General features: G+C 33.7%; 1 protein-coding gene across 1 annotated transcript; it reads left to right on the top strand.

Moving 5' to 3' along the window:
* Positions 1-5,999: 5,999 nt before the first annotated feature.
* Positions 6,000-8,173, top strand: LOC139876377 (protein FAR1-RELATED SEQUENCE 5-like). Its single transcript, XM_071863720.1, has 4 exons — positions 6,000-6,036; positions 6,899-7,109; positions 7,167-7,823; positions 7,903-8,173. Exons 1-4 carry the CDS (start codon positions 6,000-6,002, stop codon positions 8,171-8,173), a joined length of 1,176 nt encoding a protein of 391 aa, XP_071719821.1.
* The last annotated feature ends 7,246 nt before the right edge of the window (positions 8,174-15,419 follow it).

The following is a 15,419-nucleotide window of genomic DNA, read 5'->3' as shown; positions in this document are numbered from 1 at the left end:
TTAATGGGCTTTATATTTGTTTAACTAAATGATAGTTTGTTAATGTTAATATAAAGATTTACAATTGGGCGTCCCTATAAATTACCATATACACTCAATCGGACACGATGGGCGGGGTATTTTATATGTACGAATAATCGTTCATTTAACCGGACACGGGAATGGATTAATAGCCACTAGAATAATTAAAACAGGGGTGAAATTACATTCAAGGGTAATTGGTGTAATTGTTAACAAAGTAGTAAAACCTTGGTTTACACGCAGTCGATAACCTGGTGTATTCATTAAACAAAGTATTAAAACCTTGTTACAATTCGAATCCCCAATTAGTTGGAATATTTAACTTCGGGTATAAGAATAATTTGACGAGGACACTCGCACTTTATATTTATGACTGATGGACTGTTATGGACAAAAACCAGACGGACATATTAAATAATCCAGGACAAAGGACAATTAACCCATGGGCATAAAACTAAAATCAACACGTCAAACATCATGATTACGGAAGTTTAAATAAGCATAATTCTTTTATTTCATATTTAATTTCCTTTATTTTATATTTAATTGCACTTCTAATTATCGCATTTTTATTGTTATTTTTGCACTTTTAATTATCGTACTTTTTAATTATCGCAAGTTTATTTTATCGCACTTTTATTATTCGCAATTTCATTATCGTTATTTACTTTATGCTTTAATTTAAGTCTTGTAATTATTTTTAATATTTTACATTTGGTTTTAACTGCGACTAAAGTTTTAAAATCGACAAACCGGTCATTAAACGGTAAAAACCCCCCTTTATAATAATAATATTACTTATATATATATTTGTATTTTTATAAAAGTAAACTAATATAGCGTTGAGCTTTGTTTAAAAAAGATTCCCTGTGGAACGAACCGGACTTACTAAAAACTACACTACTGTACGATTAGGTACACTGCCTATAAGTGTTGTAGCAAGGTTTAAGTATATCCATTCTCTAAATAAATAAATATCTTGTGTAAAATTGTATCGTATTTAATAGTGTTTCGTTGTAAACTTCAATAGTATTTTATACCCCTTAGCTTTGACATCACCTTTTCTTCTTATTAGCATTTTATAATTATTTCTAGGGTATTACCTACCCGTTAAGTTCATACATAATAGCTAGTACAAGGAATTAACTACTAAAATCCTAATAACATTCCACTATGAAAAATTATAGGGAGTTACTACATTATTATGTAATAATAATAATAATAATAATAATAAGTAGTAATAATACAAATAATCATTCCACGCATTTATTATTAATAAACCAAAATAATACAATACCATACAATACCGATATTTTACATATGCTTATTCTACATAACAAGATAGAGTAGCACACACAAGCAATAGAATAGCGCATGGAAGATTTATGGTTGCGAGGTCGTTTATTCAGAACTATCAGAAACTTCTTCCCATTTGGTTCTCTCTGCCAATTGTTTATGTGTGCATGGTCCGATAGACATTCTAGCAGTGTATTTAATTTTTGGTCGGGGTTTTGAGGTACCCGTTGCCTCAGTGGGTTTAATACAATAAGGGTGGTTACGGATCGAATGGTCCTGTTCCTTTTTAATAATTAAGGACTTTTTATTTTTGTGGTTCTTTATAGCAAGTTTGAATTCCTTTCCTTTGTTAACTTCTTTTTCAGTAATATCCTTACTTCATCCTCCTCCTCCTCACTGATCTCACCTAATGAACTGTCTGAGTCATGTGTAGGAGAATATGTACCGGTGGTCATGAACCGATATCTGCCCGGCGTAATCGGCACAACCCGCCCGTCGACTGTGTATCTGGCCCAATGTCCATGTTCATTTAGAAATGGACGATCCTCGTTTATTCCAGGAATCATGGGTCCATGCCAACGATACTGTGGCTCCGGAAAACTAGAGCTGGGTGGGGTTGGGACCTCCTCTGGGTTAACCTGAAGTTGAGATTCCCCAGCTAACACAATTTCTTCTTTAATAGGTATTGGAACGCCCTTTTCAGTTGTGGATAGAATAGATTCAGTGTCTGATTCCGAGTCGTACAAAATGATAGGATTAGAAGAAGTCATCTATCACATAATTGAAACAACAATTACATTAGTATATAAATATATCACATATAATGTTTTTGACAAAATGATAAGCAAAAATCGGTAAAAACAGATATGGTCATAGTCCAGACTCACTAATGCATACTAACAATTACCAGTTAAACACATTAATGCAAATTCTGGTTCCCTATATCCTCAAGCTCGGATACCAACTATAATGACCCGTCAAAATCGCTATTGACGCGGCACGTTAATCATTGATTCCACAGTGAGGTTTTGACCTCTATATGATACGTTTTGATAAAATATTGCATTCATTAAAATAAGTGGCTTTCTAAACATAGAAAGTTATAAACATGTCGGTGAGTGCTTAGGTATAAGCAAATCCCCAAAATGTATAAGTTTTTATCATACAGTTTGACATCACAGTCAAATTATTTATTACACAACGCAGTTTTATTTCGAATGCAATAAACTTTATACAAAGCATGAGAGACTCCATGCAGGTAACAAGCACATCACAGCGGAAGCAGTCTAAGGACCTGAGAATAAAACATGCTAAAAAGTCAACACGAATGTTGGTGAGTTATAGGTTTAATTGCTCGAGTCATAAATATATATAAAGATAGACCACAAGTTTTCATCAAAAGTTTATCAATAGATTCTACGTAATAGAGCACCCTGGTAACTAAACTTTAACTTTATAATGATAATTACCCCATTCGTTTTAATACACACAAACCAACGTGTCATAAACTCAAATAACATACGTCCGTTAAAAGGCTAGCGCTCTAGCTCGGACGGGGATGTCAAGCCCTATGGATCCATATACAATTATTCGCGCCCACCAGTCTATATCCTATGTACTGGCAGCTACTAGTTACCAAAACTAAGGGATTTTCGGTTTAACTCAGTGTAGAATTTAGTATGTACTTGTGTCTTATTGCGTTTAAAATAAATTGCATGTATTCTCAGCCCAAAAATATTTAAAGTATTTAAAAAGGGATCTATAAACTCACGGTTCAATATTGATATTCAATATTGTAGGTAAATTGCGTAAATGTAATGATAGTAGACGACTGTATGGTTGGCCTTGGATTCAAGAACAATACCCCGAATAATACCCAATATTTCCTTAGCTTAAAACGGTTTAAAACCCGAATTAAAACACCCTCGTATATACTTTATTATTATTAAACTTAAATTAAAATTAAAATTATAATATAAATATAATTATAGAGAGAAAGAAAGAAAGAGATTGAATCTCTGGTGTGTTTCATTCGTCAGAACAAGGCTGGCTTTTATAGGCACATTTCCTGAATTTGGTCCCCATGCGATCGCATGGGTTTTAAGTGCTTTTGCCATGCGATCGCATGGTCGCCTGATCCGCTTTTGTTTGCTAGTTCGTCGACATAAAATTTACTGTATCAAATAGTGTTTACTGTAGAAAATAGTGTTTAATGTAGCAAATAGTGTTTAATGTAGCAAATAGTGTTTACTGTAGCAAAGTCGTTTTTACTGTAACAAATAATGTTTTACTGTAGCAAAGTCGTTTTTACTTGTACATCTTATAATATATATATACATACATATAATTGTTCATGAATCATCGAGAGTAGTCAAAGGTAATTGAATATATAAAACAATACTAAAATTTTGAGACTTAATCTAGCAGACTTTGTTTAACGTGTCAAACTAATAAATCGTATAGAGAATTGGTTTAAATAAGTCAAAAATTTTTGGGTCATTACACGTTTGTTAACGGTTCGGGTTTTCCTAATCGGTTTCTTTGTTTTTTTAAAGCAGAATATTATTAATTTCTCAAGATTCACAAAAATTAGAAAAGGTACACACGATATCTACATAAGTACGCAATTATGGTTAAAATACATGAATGCCTCAAAACTAGTTACATTAAAAACACTTGTAGATTATGCAACCAATCATGTCACTCTATCTTTCTTCCTTTACATCGCTTCACGATCCATTCGTAGCTTTTAACTTGTATCTCAATTATCGCAACCGGAGGTGACGAACTTGATTTCTTGAAAACCATTTGAAATCTATTTTTCCAAATGAGGTAGGAACGTGTTCATTCTACCGCTTGCCATATTTTGCTACCTAATTCGGAACATTGATAAGGACAAAACCTGCAAAGGAGATTTCCAAAAGAAGGGTTAACCGAACCGAACCCCCACCAAGATAGAACTCTTTCCCAAATGACGCGAACATGTTTGCAATCAATTAAAGATTGTTTGACTGACAATATTATCATCGCAAAGAGGACAACGAACGGAATGAAGATCGATTCCCCACTTGTCAAGTTTGACCAAGACGGGCAATCTTTCTCGCTTTGCCTTCCATACGAAGACGCCCACTTTCTTTGGTGCAAGATTTTTTTTCATAGTTGCCAAAGGATTCGCACTTGAAGGATTCACACTTGAAGAATTCACACTTGAAGGATAAGACTTTGCCATTATAGTTTTTGTTAACATTTGTGTAGAAAATTTACCGCACCCACTTAGTTTCCAATTCCATGAATCTTCTTTTTCCGAATCTATAATCATTGAAGCTAATAATGTCTCTAGCTCATCTAATTCGCCTTTTGTTCATCCTGTAAACACACGTGACCAATCCCACTTGAATTTCACTTTTTGATCCACCCATGAAACTCGATCCGCCACCGACGTGTTGGGGTTCAAGTCAAGTCACACCAATCTTTTAAAAGTCTCCTTAAGCAGTTTATCCGTTATCTAATCATCATCCCAAAATTTTGTGTTGTTCCCATTCCCGATCACTTTAGCAAAAAACTTGATAAAATCCACTCCTGAGTTGTCAATCTCGACACCTGTCTAACGACCCGTCCTAATCCATCTGGACGAATACATTACATTTGGTTACATCGCGAGGTACTTGACCTCTAAATGATACATTTTACAAATATTGCATTCGTTTTAAAAGACAAACTTTTATTTCAACGAAAGTTGACATACTTGCATACCATTTCATAATATATTCAAACTATCAATGACTTAATAATGATCTTGATGAATTCAACGACTCGAATGCAACATCTTTTGAAATATGTCATGAATGACTCCAAGTAATATCTCTAAAATGAGCAAATGCACAGCGAAAGATTTCTTTTATACCTGAGAATAAACATGCTTTCAAGTGTCAACCAAAGGTTGGTGAGTTCATTAGTTTATCAAAAACATTCATTTTCATCATTTTAATAGACCACAAGATTTCATATTTTCATTAATAACATTACACTCGCAAGTGTACAAAAATCATTCGTATGATGAACACTGATGTTAAAGCGAAGGGGTACAAAATACTATTAATTTTTACTAGGAAATACTATTAAATACGATACAATTTTACACAAGTTATTTATTTATTTATAGAGTGGATATACCTAAACCTTGCTACAACACTTATAGGCAGTGTACCTAATCGTACAGTAGTGTAGTTTTTAGTAAGTCCGGTTCGTTCCACAGGGATCTAGCCAAGTTTAACGCTATATTTTTTAAAAACTATATTTATATATATATATATATATATATATATATATATATATATATATATATATATATATATATATATATATATATAGAAATGTATTCTTATAAGAATGTTCTTATTTGATAAATTGGTAAGAATAAATCCCAGCCATGCATTCAATCCAAGATGTTAGATTAATAAATCAATTTAACATAATAATAAAAAGGGTGTAGACGTCTTTAGTGGAAAAAAATAAGGGTAGTTATGTAAGTTACTTTTTGTCTTAATTAACATTTCCAATCAAGAATGGTACGTTTCCTACATTTGTGTTTTACCAAAAAAAGACCATCCTATAAATAAATTACATTATATTGTGTCATTCTTTTATACTATTTGGTGTGAATTGGAGTCAACGATTCAGCTATGTCAGAATTTGCAGGACATTTAGAAGAGGAAGAAGGTAAACATTACTAATATTAACTTATTCCTGTGTTATTTAGTTATGAAACCTACTTAGTTTGTCATCGGTATTTAGTTAAAAAAATAATAATGAAGTGGGCTTTATATTACTTGGTAGTTATGTCCTTAAAAAATATGGCGTATATACAAGAGGGCAGTGAACTAGCTTTGATATTTATGGCTTCATTAAGAATGTTCTTGCTATTATGCATCCATCCATCATACACCAAATATATACTTGTATATTTTGATGTAATAATCTCTTTTTACATGATCTGGTTTCATTAGCACCAATATGAATCCATTGTTTGTTTTAAGTATTCTTCTATATATTAATGTATCCATCGTATGAGTGGTTCTACTCATCTACATATATAGTGTAATATTGGATTCTATTGTGTTTATATGGTATGTGCATGACATACCTTAGTTATAAATTGGTGACCATTATTGATTCGATAACGGTGTATGGTGATGGAGTTTTAGTTTTTTCCCATATCATGAATGCATCCATCAGAGTAGATGATGGAGTTTTAGTTTTTCTTTTACATCACGAATGATCCATCAGAGTAGATCTTTGATCCGATCAAGTCTAGTTCACTGTCCAGAAGTCCTTAAAAAATATTATGGCTTCATTCTTTTATAATAATGAAGTGGGCTATGTCAGAAGTCTAGTTCACTGTCCAGAAGTCCTTAAAGCCACTTCTTTTATAATAATGAAGTGGCTTCATTCTTTTTTTACATCATGAATGATCCATCAGAGTAGACCAATAACATGCTTGCTTAGATTATTCAATTTATTAGTATACCCATAGATTTCTATTCTTATTATCTGACTGGCCTTTTTTTGTACATTATGTCAGAATGTGACTTCGTTCCCAAGCAGTACGTTGTTGGGACAGAAATTGTATCTGAATCTGGCATTTCACATTGGCTACCTGAAGTTGATAATGCGTACAAGCCTGTTAAGGGAACCATTTTTGATAGTATTGATGTTGCATACAACTTTTACCAACAATACGCTCAACGTGGTGGGTTTGAAATAAGGAAAGCCACACAAACTCCAGCGAGACGGCAATAGGGTGGCGATGGGCCACGAAAAATTAAATTGAAATACTTTGTGTGTAGTAGGGAAGGATTTAAGCCCACAAAACCATGTAAGGTGTTAGAAAATAATGAGAGACACCAGAAAGGAGAAAGTCATGTGGATACCAACAACATGGAAACTAATGCACAAGTGAAAGAGTCTGATTCGTCTAATCAAAGGGTGAAGAAGAACCGAGTACGACCTTCACAACGCATTGGTTGTGAAGCAAGCTTTAAGCTCAGGATAGTTGAAGATAACAAATATGAATTATATGGTTTCGTAGAGGAACACAACCACTGCATGGTGCATCCGGATTATAGGCTACATTTGAAGACGTACAGAAAATTAGATAATTCCATGAAAACCTTGTTATATAACTTTTTATTAGCAGGTGTTGGACCAACGGCCGGACATCGTATACTAACAAAGATCCTTGGTGGGCTTGACAAAGTTGGTACAACCTCGGTAGATTGTCGAAACTTTAAGAGAGACATAATTGCATATATCGGTAAAGCCGATGCACAAATTATGGTCGACATGCTAACTCAGAGAAAAAAGTGTTTGCCCAACTTCTCATTCGAATATTTTGTTGATGACAAAGGTGTGCTTGGAGGTTTCTTTTGGGCTGATGAGTATGCAAAGCGTAATTACTCTGCATTTGGTGACGTGGTGTCGTTTGATGCAACTTTTCGAACTAACAAGTAATGAAGTGTACATACATATCAGTAAGCTCAACCGTCATTACACATTTCATAGAGTACTAATCTTTTTTTTTTCCAGATACAATATGGTTTTTATTCCGTTTACCGGCATCGACAATCATAAAAAGTGTGTCACATTTGGTGCTGGAATGTTGGCTAAGGAAGATGCTTATTCGTACAAGTGGTTGTTAAATTGTTTTAAGACCGCGTTCCCTGATGAGCCAATGATTGTGATGACAGACCAAGACCCTGCAATGAAAATAGCTGTTGAAGATGTTTTTAAAATGGCACGTCATCGTCTTTGTATGTGGCACATTATGGAGAAACTTACTACAAAGGTGCGAAGTTAAATTTAAAAACAACATATAATGAACGTGGATTTTGTTTTATATATCATATGCTGTAGTGGGTTACTTAAAACACAACACATAATACATGATGGATACATGGGACCACTTGAAATCTTATAGTATTTACTTTCTAAGCCTAATCGTTGCATAATACCTACTATTATGTATTTCAGATAGGTACATAACACGTTAATAGACGCTAAAACATACTCATTTATATATTTTACATGTGTATAAGTGATATTATTATTATAAAAGGGGGTTTTTACCGTTTAATGACCGGTTTGTCGATTTTAAAGCTTTAGTCTCAGTTAAAACCTAATGTAAAATGTTAAATAATGAAAGACTTAATTTAAAGCGTAAAGTAAATGACAATAATTAAAGTGCGATAAATTAAAATGCGATAAATAAAATGACAATAAATAAAATTGCGATAATTAAAAAGTACGATAATTAAAAGTGCAATTAAATAAAATGACAGTAAATAAAAGTGCGATGAAATATGAAATAAAGGAATTATGCTTATTTAAACTTCCGTAATCATGATGTTTGACGTGTTGATTTTAGTTTATTACCATGTCCTAGATTATTCGATATGTCCATCTGGTTTTTGTCCATAACAGTCCATCAGTCATAAATATAAAGTGCGAGTATCCTCGTCAAATTATTCTTATATCCGAAGTCAAATATTCCAACTAATTGGGGACTTAAATTATAATTACACCAATTTTCCTTGTATGTAATTCACCCTTGTTTTAATAAGTCTATTAACTATTAATCCATTCCCGTGTCCAGTTAAATGAACGATTATTAGTACTTATAAATATCCCGCCCATCGTGTCCGATCGAGTGTATATGGTTATTTATAGGTACATCCAATTGTAAATCTTTATATTAAATTAACGAACTATCATTCAATTAAACAAATATAAAGCCCATTAATAGCCCATAGTCTAATTTTCACAAGTATCGTTCTTTTGTCCAAACCCCAATTATGGTACAAAGCCCAATTACCCCTTATTTAATATTTAGCCCAACATCACGATTACTTCAATTTAAATAAGCATAATAATAACTTAGCTACGAGACATTAATTTAAAAAAGTTGAACATAACTTACAATAATTAATAATAGCGTAGCGTTACACGGACAGAATTTCGACTTACACACTTACAACATTCGCTAACATACCCTTATTATTATTAAATTAAAATTAAAATTAAAATTATAAATTATATATATATATATATCGTAGAGATTGAGAGATAGATTAGAAAAAGGTGTGATTTTTCGTGCAGAATTCGATCCTTTTATAGGCCCACGTTGTACTGTAGAGCTCCGCGAGTGCTGAACTTTTAAGCTTTAAACCTCCGTGAGTGCGGAGGTCTGGAATCCAGCTCACAAATTGAATTTAACGTGGGTTACTTTGATTAAAATAATATATAATATATATATAATTAATTATATATAATATTATATTCTTGTGCATAGTTGACTTGTAATTTTTGGTCCGTTGCGTCGCTCGCTGAAAGTTGACTCTGGTCCCGGTTCCGGATTTTTGAACGTCCTTTCGTACTATTTAATATCTTGTACTTTGCGTTTCGCGGCTTGTACTCTTGTAATTTCTAGACGTTTCTTATCAATAATTTGAACCACTTTGATTGTACTTTGTACTTTTGAGCTTTTTGGTCGTTTGCGTCTTCAAATCGTCGAATCTGTCTTTTATCTTCGCCTTTTAATATTTAAACGAATATCACTTGTAAATAGAACAATTGTAACTAAAAGCTTGTCTTTCTTGAGGGATATTGCTATGAAATATATATTCGTTTTTAACATTATCAAACACCTGGTAACCGACATTAACATAATGCATATAGAATATCCCCCGCATACTCGCAAGTATGCCATTAATATTGGTAATCGCAATCACCATTTAAATCGAAGTACTAAAGCATTCCAAATTCCAGAATATGGTTTGTTAGGCCCATAGATCTATCTTTAGGATTCGCGTCAATTAGGGGCCATTTCCCTAATTCTTAGGTTACCAGACTTGAAGGGGCGATATTCGGTATAATAATCCAACCATACAATCTAGTTTCAAGTACTTGTGTCTATTTCGTCAAACATTTATAAAAGCAGCGCATATATTCTCAGTCCCAAAAATATATATTGCAAAATCATTTAAAAAGGGAGCAAATGAAACTCACAATACTGTATTTTGTAGTAAAAATACATATGACGACATTGAATAATGCAGGGTTGGCCTCGAATTCACGAACCTATATCATTTGTGTATATATATATTAATACACATAATCGTAATCGAATAAGTTTATATATATAATCTATTAACGATATTATTTTTATATTAATAATATATTTATATTTCATATATTCCTTTTATATAATAAAATATTTTGTTATGTTATATGTGTTAAATATATATATATCTATGTATTTCATTTGTTTATCAAAGCAGTAATTCAAATTATACTAGGTTAGTATTAGTAAAAATAATGATAATAACATTAATAATATACTTATGTTAATAATAACTCTATTAGTGATAATAATGTTGATATTAATATTAATACTTGTAAACATATTAATTTTACTGTTAATGATACTTATGATATTGTTTTTAGTAATTACATAATAATAATACTTGTGATAACATAAATAATAAGATTTATGTTAATATTAAAAATTCTATTACTTGTAAAAAGATACTAGTACTAATATTTATGAAAATAATAATAATTTGTATTATTTTCATAATGATAATAATAGTGATGATAATACGTATGATAATAATAGTGATGCTATATATTAGTAATCTAATAATAATAATGATTTCAATAATAATACTAATAATAATAACCTAAATAATAATGCTAGTAATAATACTTATGATAATATTAGTAGTAATAATATTAGCAATCTTAACATTAATATTTATAATGATAGTATTAATTATAGGTATGATAATAACACTCATTTTAATGATAATAGTATGTAATTGCATTATTATAATAATACTGATAATTAACTCGACCATAATAATACTAACAATAGTTATAATTGTAACTACAATTATGATAATAATAATATTTGTTATTTAATACTTTTATTAATATTAGTAATTATAACACTAGTAATACTAGTAACAATCAATTTCATAATAATAATAATGATAACAATTATAATTCTAATTCTAATAATAAGAATAACAATAATATTAATATTAGAAATTTTGGTATTTGAGAACTACCTTTAACAGCTTTCCTAAAAAAAAAACGCCGCGAGTCAGGCTCGAACCCTCTACCTCTCGTTCACACCCGCTAACACCCTTAACCAATTGTAACATCCTCAATCGGGCCTAGCTGTAAGATTACTATTTTTGCCCTTAAGTTAGTAATGTGTTACTATATGATTTTATTTTTATTTAATATTTATTATTATTATTTAATGATGTGGTTAGGACCAGTTTGTGACAAGGGTCACAGAACAGGTTTGTTTATTTAATTTGGACTTCGTTTGGGTTACCAAATGTTGTACGAAAGATATTAGATAACTGATAAATACCCGTGTATCGCACAGTGTGGGAATTAAACCCAATTAAGTGACTAGTGCTGTCCACTTTCTTGCATTTTCCAGACTCTTCCCAAACCACACCCGTTCTTCATCTTCTCCACCAATCAAACCCTAATCCTTAAACATTGATTTCGAGCTCAAATTGGTGTTATAATCGTGTTTGTTATCGTTTACTGAGTCTATCAAGGTAAGTAACATGTGTTTTTGTGTTCAATTCGTTGTTAAATTCATAGTTTTGTGTGAGTTTTGTAAAAAGTTTGAATTTGTGTCAAAACAAGTGATTTAAGTGTTGTTATGGTCAAATTGTTGTGGGTTTTGAGTCTATAACAAGTAGTGAACAAGTTGTGGTCGATTTTGGTGTTTAAAACGAGCTCTAGATCGAGATTTGAGGATTTCATCGTGAAATCCGTAGCCTTTGTTCAGTTTCTGATGAAGATGAACACACTCGGCCAACTGTCGTTCGACAGTCAACCGACTGAGGGTTGAACCGGCCGATTGACGAAGACAACCGACCGACTGTTGAGTGAACCGACCGACTGAGATTTACCTTCGGCCGATTGATGTAACACCAAATGAATCGACCGACTGGGAAAGTCAGTCGACCGGTTGTGTCGACAGTCGACCGACTGTAAGAGTCAGTCGACCGACTGAGTGTCCAGGGCAGAATATTTTACCTAAGTGTTGATTTTTAGCCGTTATGCTGCCCGTTTGTATTTTGATGTTCAGGATGTAAATTTTGAAAGTGCATAAGTGTTAAGCAAAAAATATTTTAGCGGACAGTTTTTGATACAAAAATTTATATATTGTGTTATTTGATGTTAACGAACAGAAACTAACTTGTGTATATGTTTTTCTCAGGAGAAAAGGAGAAAGAGAAGGTTCAGTGATTAGATAGCTGAATACCTTCTCGTTTGCTGGTAATCGGTGAGTGGGACTAACTGGAGAATATAGTATATAGAAGCATGTTATATTAGGATTGTCATGCTTATTAGATATACTTATTGTTGTGGTTAGTTAGTACTTGTGATGACTGCATTTTAGTTGATGCTTGTCTGCTGGAGCCCGGTGCATCCCTATTTTGTGGTAGCCTCGGTAGGAGAGATCAACCTACGGGTTGGGTTCCTCTGGAGCCCGGTGCATCCCTATTCTGGTAAGCCCCAGTCCGATCAGTTGGTGGTTAATGGTTTGGCCGAGCTGCCAGAGTCTCTGTAGACGGTACTTGGGTGATGTTTGTGTGTTAGACTATTGTGACATGATTAGTATAATGCTTATGTATGCTATGGCCTGTAGTTAGTCGTACTCACTTAGCTTCGTGCTAATTCCCCTCCATCTCCTCCCTGCAGGTTGTTAGCTTTTGTAGATAGTGCTTTTGGGAGAAGACGGGCATGATGATGTTATGTTTGACAGGGTTAACTCTGATGTGGTCTTTTAGAATATGAACCGTGTACTTTTGAAAACAGAATGTACTTACGTCTCTTCCTGTTAATATGTAAATTGTTTTAATAACACGTGACATCAGTTTGTACAAATGTCGATATCGTATTTAATTAATATTATGCTTCCGCCACGTATTTATTATAAAAAAAATAGCAGTGTCACAAGTTGGTATCAGAGCTGAGTTTGGCAGCATGTGCATTGTGATCAACATGTCATGTTCCCAAACTTAGAAGAGTCATGTCAAACATAATATGCTGGGGATGAGTTAAGTGAGTATTAGGACAGGATATGTGTTAGTTGTTAGTACTAACAGAATTTTGTACCAAGCTTTGATGTGAGTGTTGTGGTAGTGCAGTAATGGCAGATAATAAAGCAAACGCTACTGGCCCTAATGTCCCTGGAACTGGTACTTTTAGAGCCCCTGACGAAGATGGACATGTGTCTTCAGAAGAAGAAACTTCTCAAGAAGTAATAGAATTTCAAAGTCAGTTACTAGTAGCTCAGGAGAAAATTAAGGAATTGGAAAAAGAACGGGCGCAATGGAACCCTAATACCACTGCGTTAAACACAACTTTTCCTTCAAACTTTTATACTCAATCCGGTGGCAGTTCCCAATCACAGTTTCCACAAAATACCTATCAAAACTATCAAATGCCATTTCTGTTTAACCAGACTTTTCCTAATCAAATGATGTACCCATTTCAAGTCCTTGAGATAAGAAGGAAGTGTACCTATAAACAGTTTATGGACTGGAAACCTCCTGAGTACAGTGGTCACACAAACCCTACAATGACCCTTAATTGGCTAAGAGAAGTAGAGAGAGCGTTGGAAGCATGTTTTTGTGAGCCTGAATCTATGGTACTGTTTGCTAGTAGGCTTCTCAAAGGTGAAGCAATGGAGTGGTGGGATTCTATTACAGCATATTTACCCAAAGAACAGATCAGTCAGATAACTTGGGAACAGTTCACTGCTAAGGTTCGTGAGCAGTATTGTTCTGAGTATGAGATGGAAAGATTGAAAACTGAGTTTCTGAGTTTGAAAATGACCGAAAACATGACGATTGATGAGGTTTTCAGAGATTTCACATCTAAGCTAAGGTTCGTTCAACAGTGGGTACCAACTGAGAAAGATAAGATTCAGCATTTTATGCGGGTGATTAAGCCAGAGTACAGAACCGTTGCGAGATTTGCAACAACCTTGGCGCAGGCTCATGAGATGGCTAAAGTTACAGAAGGTGATATAATGGCAGCAAAAAGAGAAAGTTCGAGAAGTGGATCTTTTGGGGGTAAATCAGAAGGTCAATCGGGTGGACAGTCAAATCAGCAGTCGAGTAAGCAATCCGGTTTTCGTGGTAAAAAGTCAGGCGGGTTTAAATAAAAAATTAATTCTGGTATTAGTGGATCAGGTTCAAGTCAGTCTGGGTGGTGTAATGTTTGTAAGTCAACCCATACCGGCCTGTGTTCTCCAATGACTAGAAGGTGTTTGAAATGTGGAGTGTTAGGTCATGAATCAACAGCTTGTTCTTTTAAGTATAATGTTTGTTGGAGTTGCCATCAAGAGGGGCATAGATCAGCAAATTGTCCATCTGCGACGAGAGCCGGTTCTGGGGCAGGGTCAGGGGCGAGGTCAGTAACTTTTGGGGGATCTTCTGCTTCTACTGCTGGGCAGAAGAGAAAGAATCCTCCAACAGCAGAGGTAAGAGCATTTCAGATGACGGTAGATGCTGTAACCGCTACTGATGACATCATTATCGGTATGTTCTTGGTTAATTCCTTGCCAGCTCATGTGTTATTTGATTCTGGAGCAAATCGTTCTTTTATGTCCTTAGGCTTCTGTGATAAGTTGAAGTTGCCTGTTAGGATGTTAGGATGTTAGATGAGCCTTTGGGAATAGAAGTAGCTGATGGTAAAATGATTCCATGCACATCATCTGTGTCTGGAATTACCATCAAAATTGATGGCCATTCCTTCCCTTTAACCTGTTTGTTGATGCCTATACCTAGCTTTGATATAGTCATAGGTATGAATTAGTTAAGAGCTAATAGGGCTAATATTAAGTGTGATAAGAAGATGATTTCTTTCCGTTTGGCCGATGGATCCCGAGTAATAGCTAGGGGAGAGCGCAGTGGATTTAACTTTCCTATGGTTTCCCCAACGAAAGGGTGTGATTCATTCTTAGCCTACGTGATTGATGTTAAGAAAGAGAAGAAGCAGGT

The sequence above is a fragment of the Rutidosis leptorrhynchoides genome, chromosome 1 (genome assembly GCF_046630445.1).
Source record: "Rutidosis leptorrhynchoides isolate AG116_Rl617_1_P2 chromosome 1, CSIRO_AGI_Rlap_v1, whole genome shotgun sequence".
In the NCBI taxonomy this organism is placed as follows: Eukaryota; Viridiplantae; Streptophyta; class Magnoliopsida; order Asterales; family Asteraceae; genus Rutidosis; species Rutidosis leptorrhynchoides.
The sequence above is the reverse complement of the archived record's forward strand: the minus strand, read 5'-3'. Positions and strand labels throughout refer to the sequence as shown.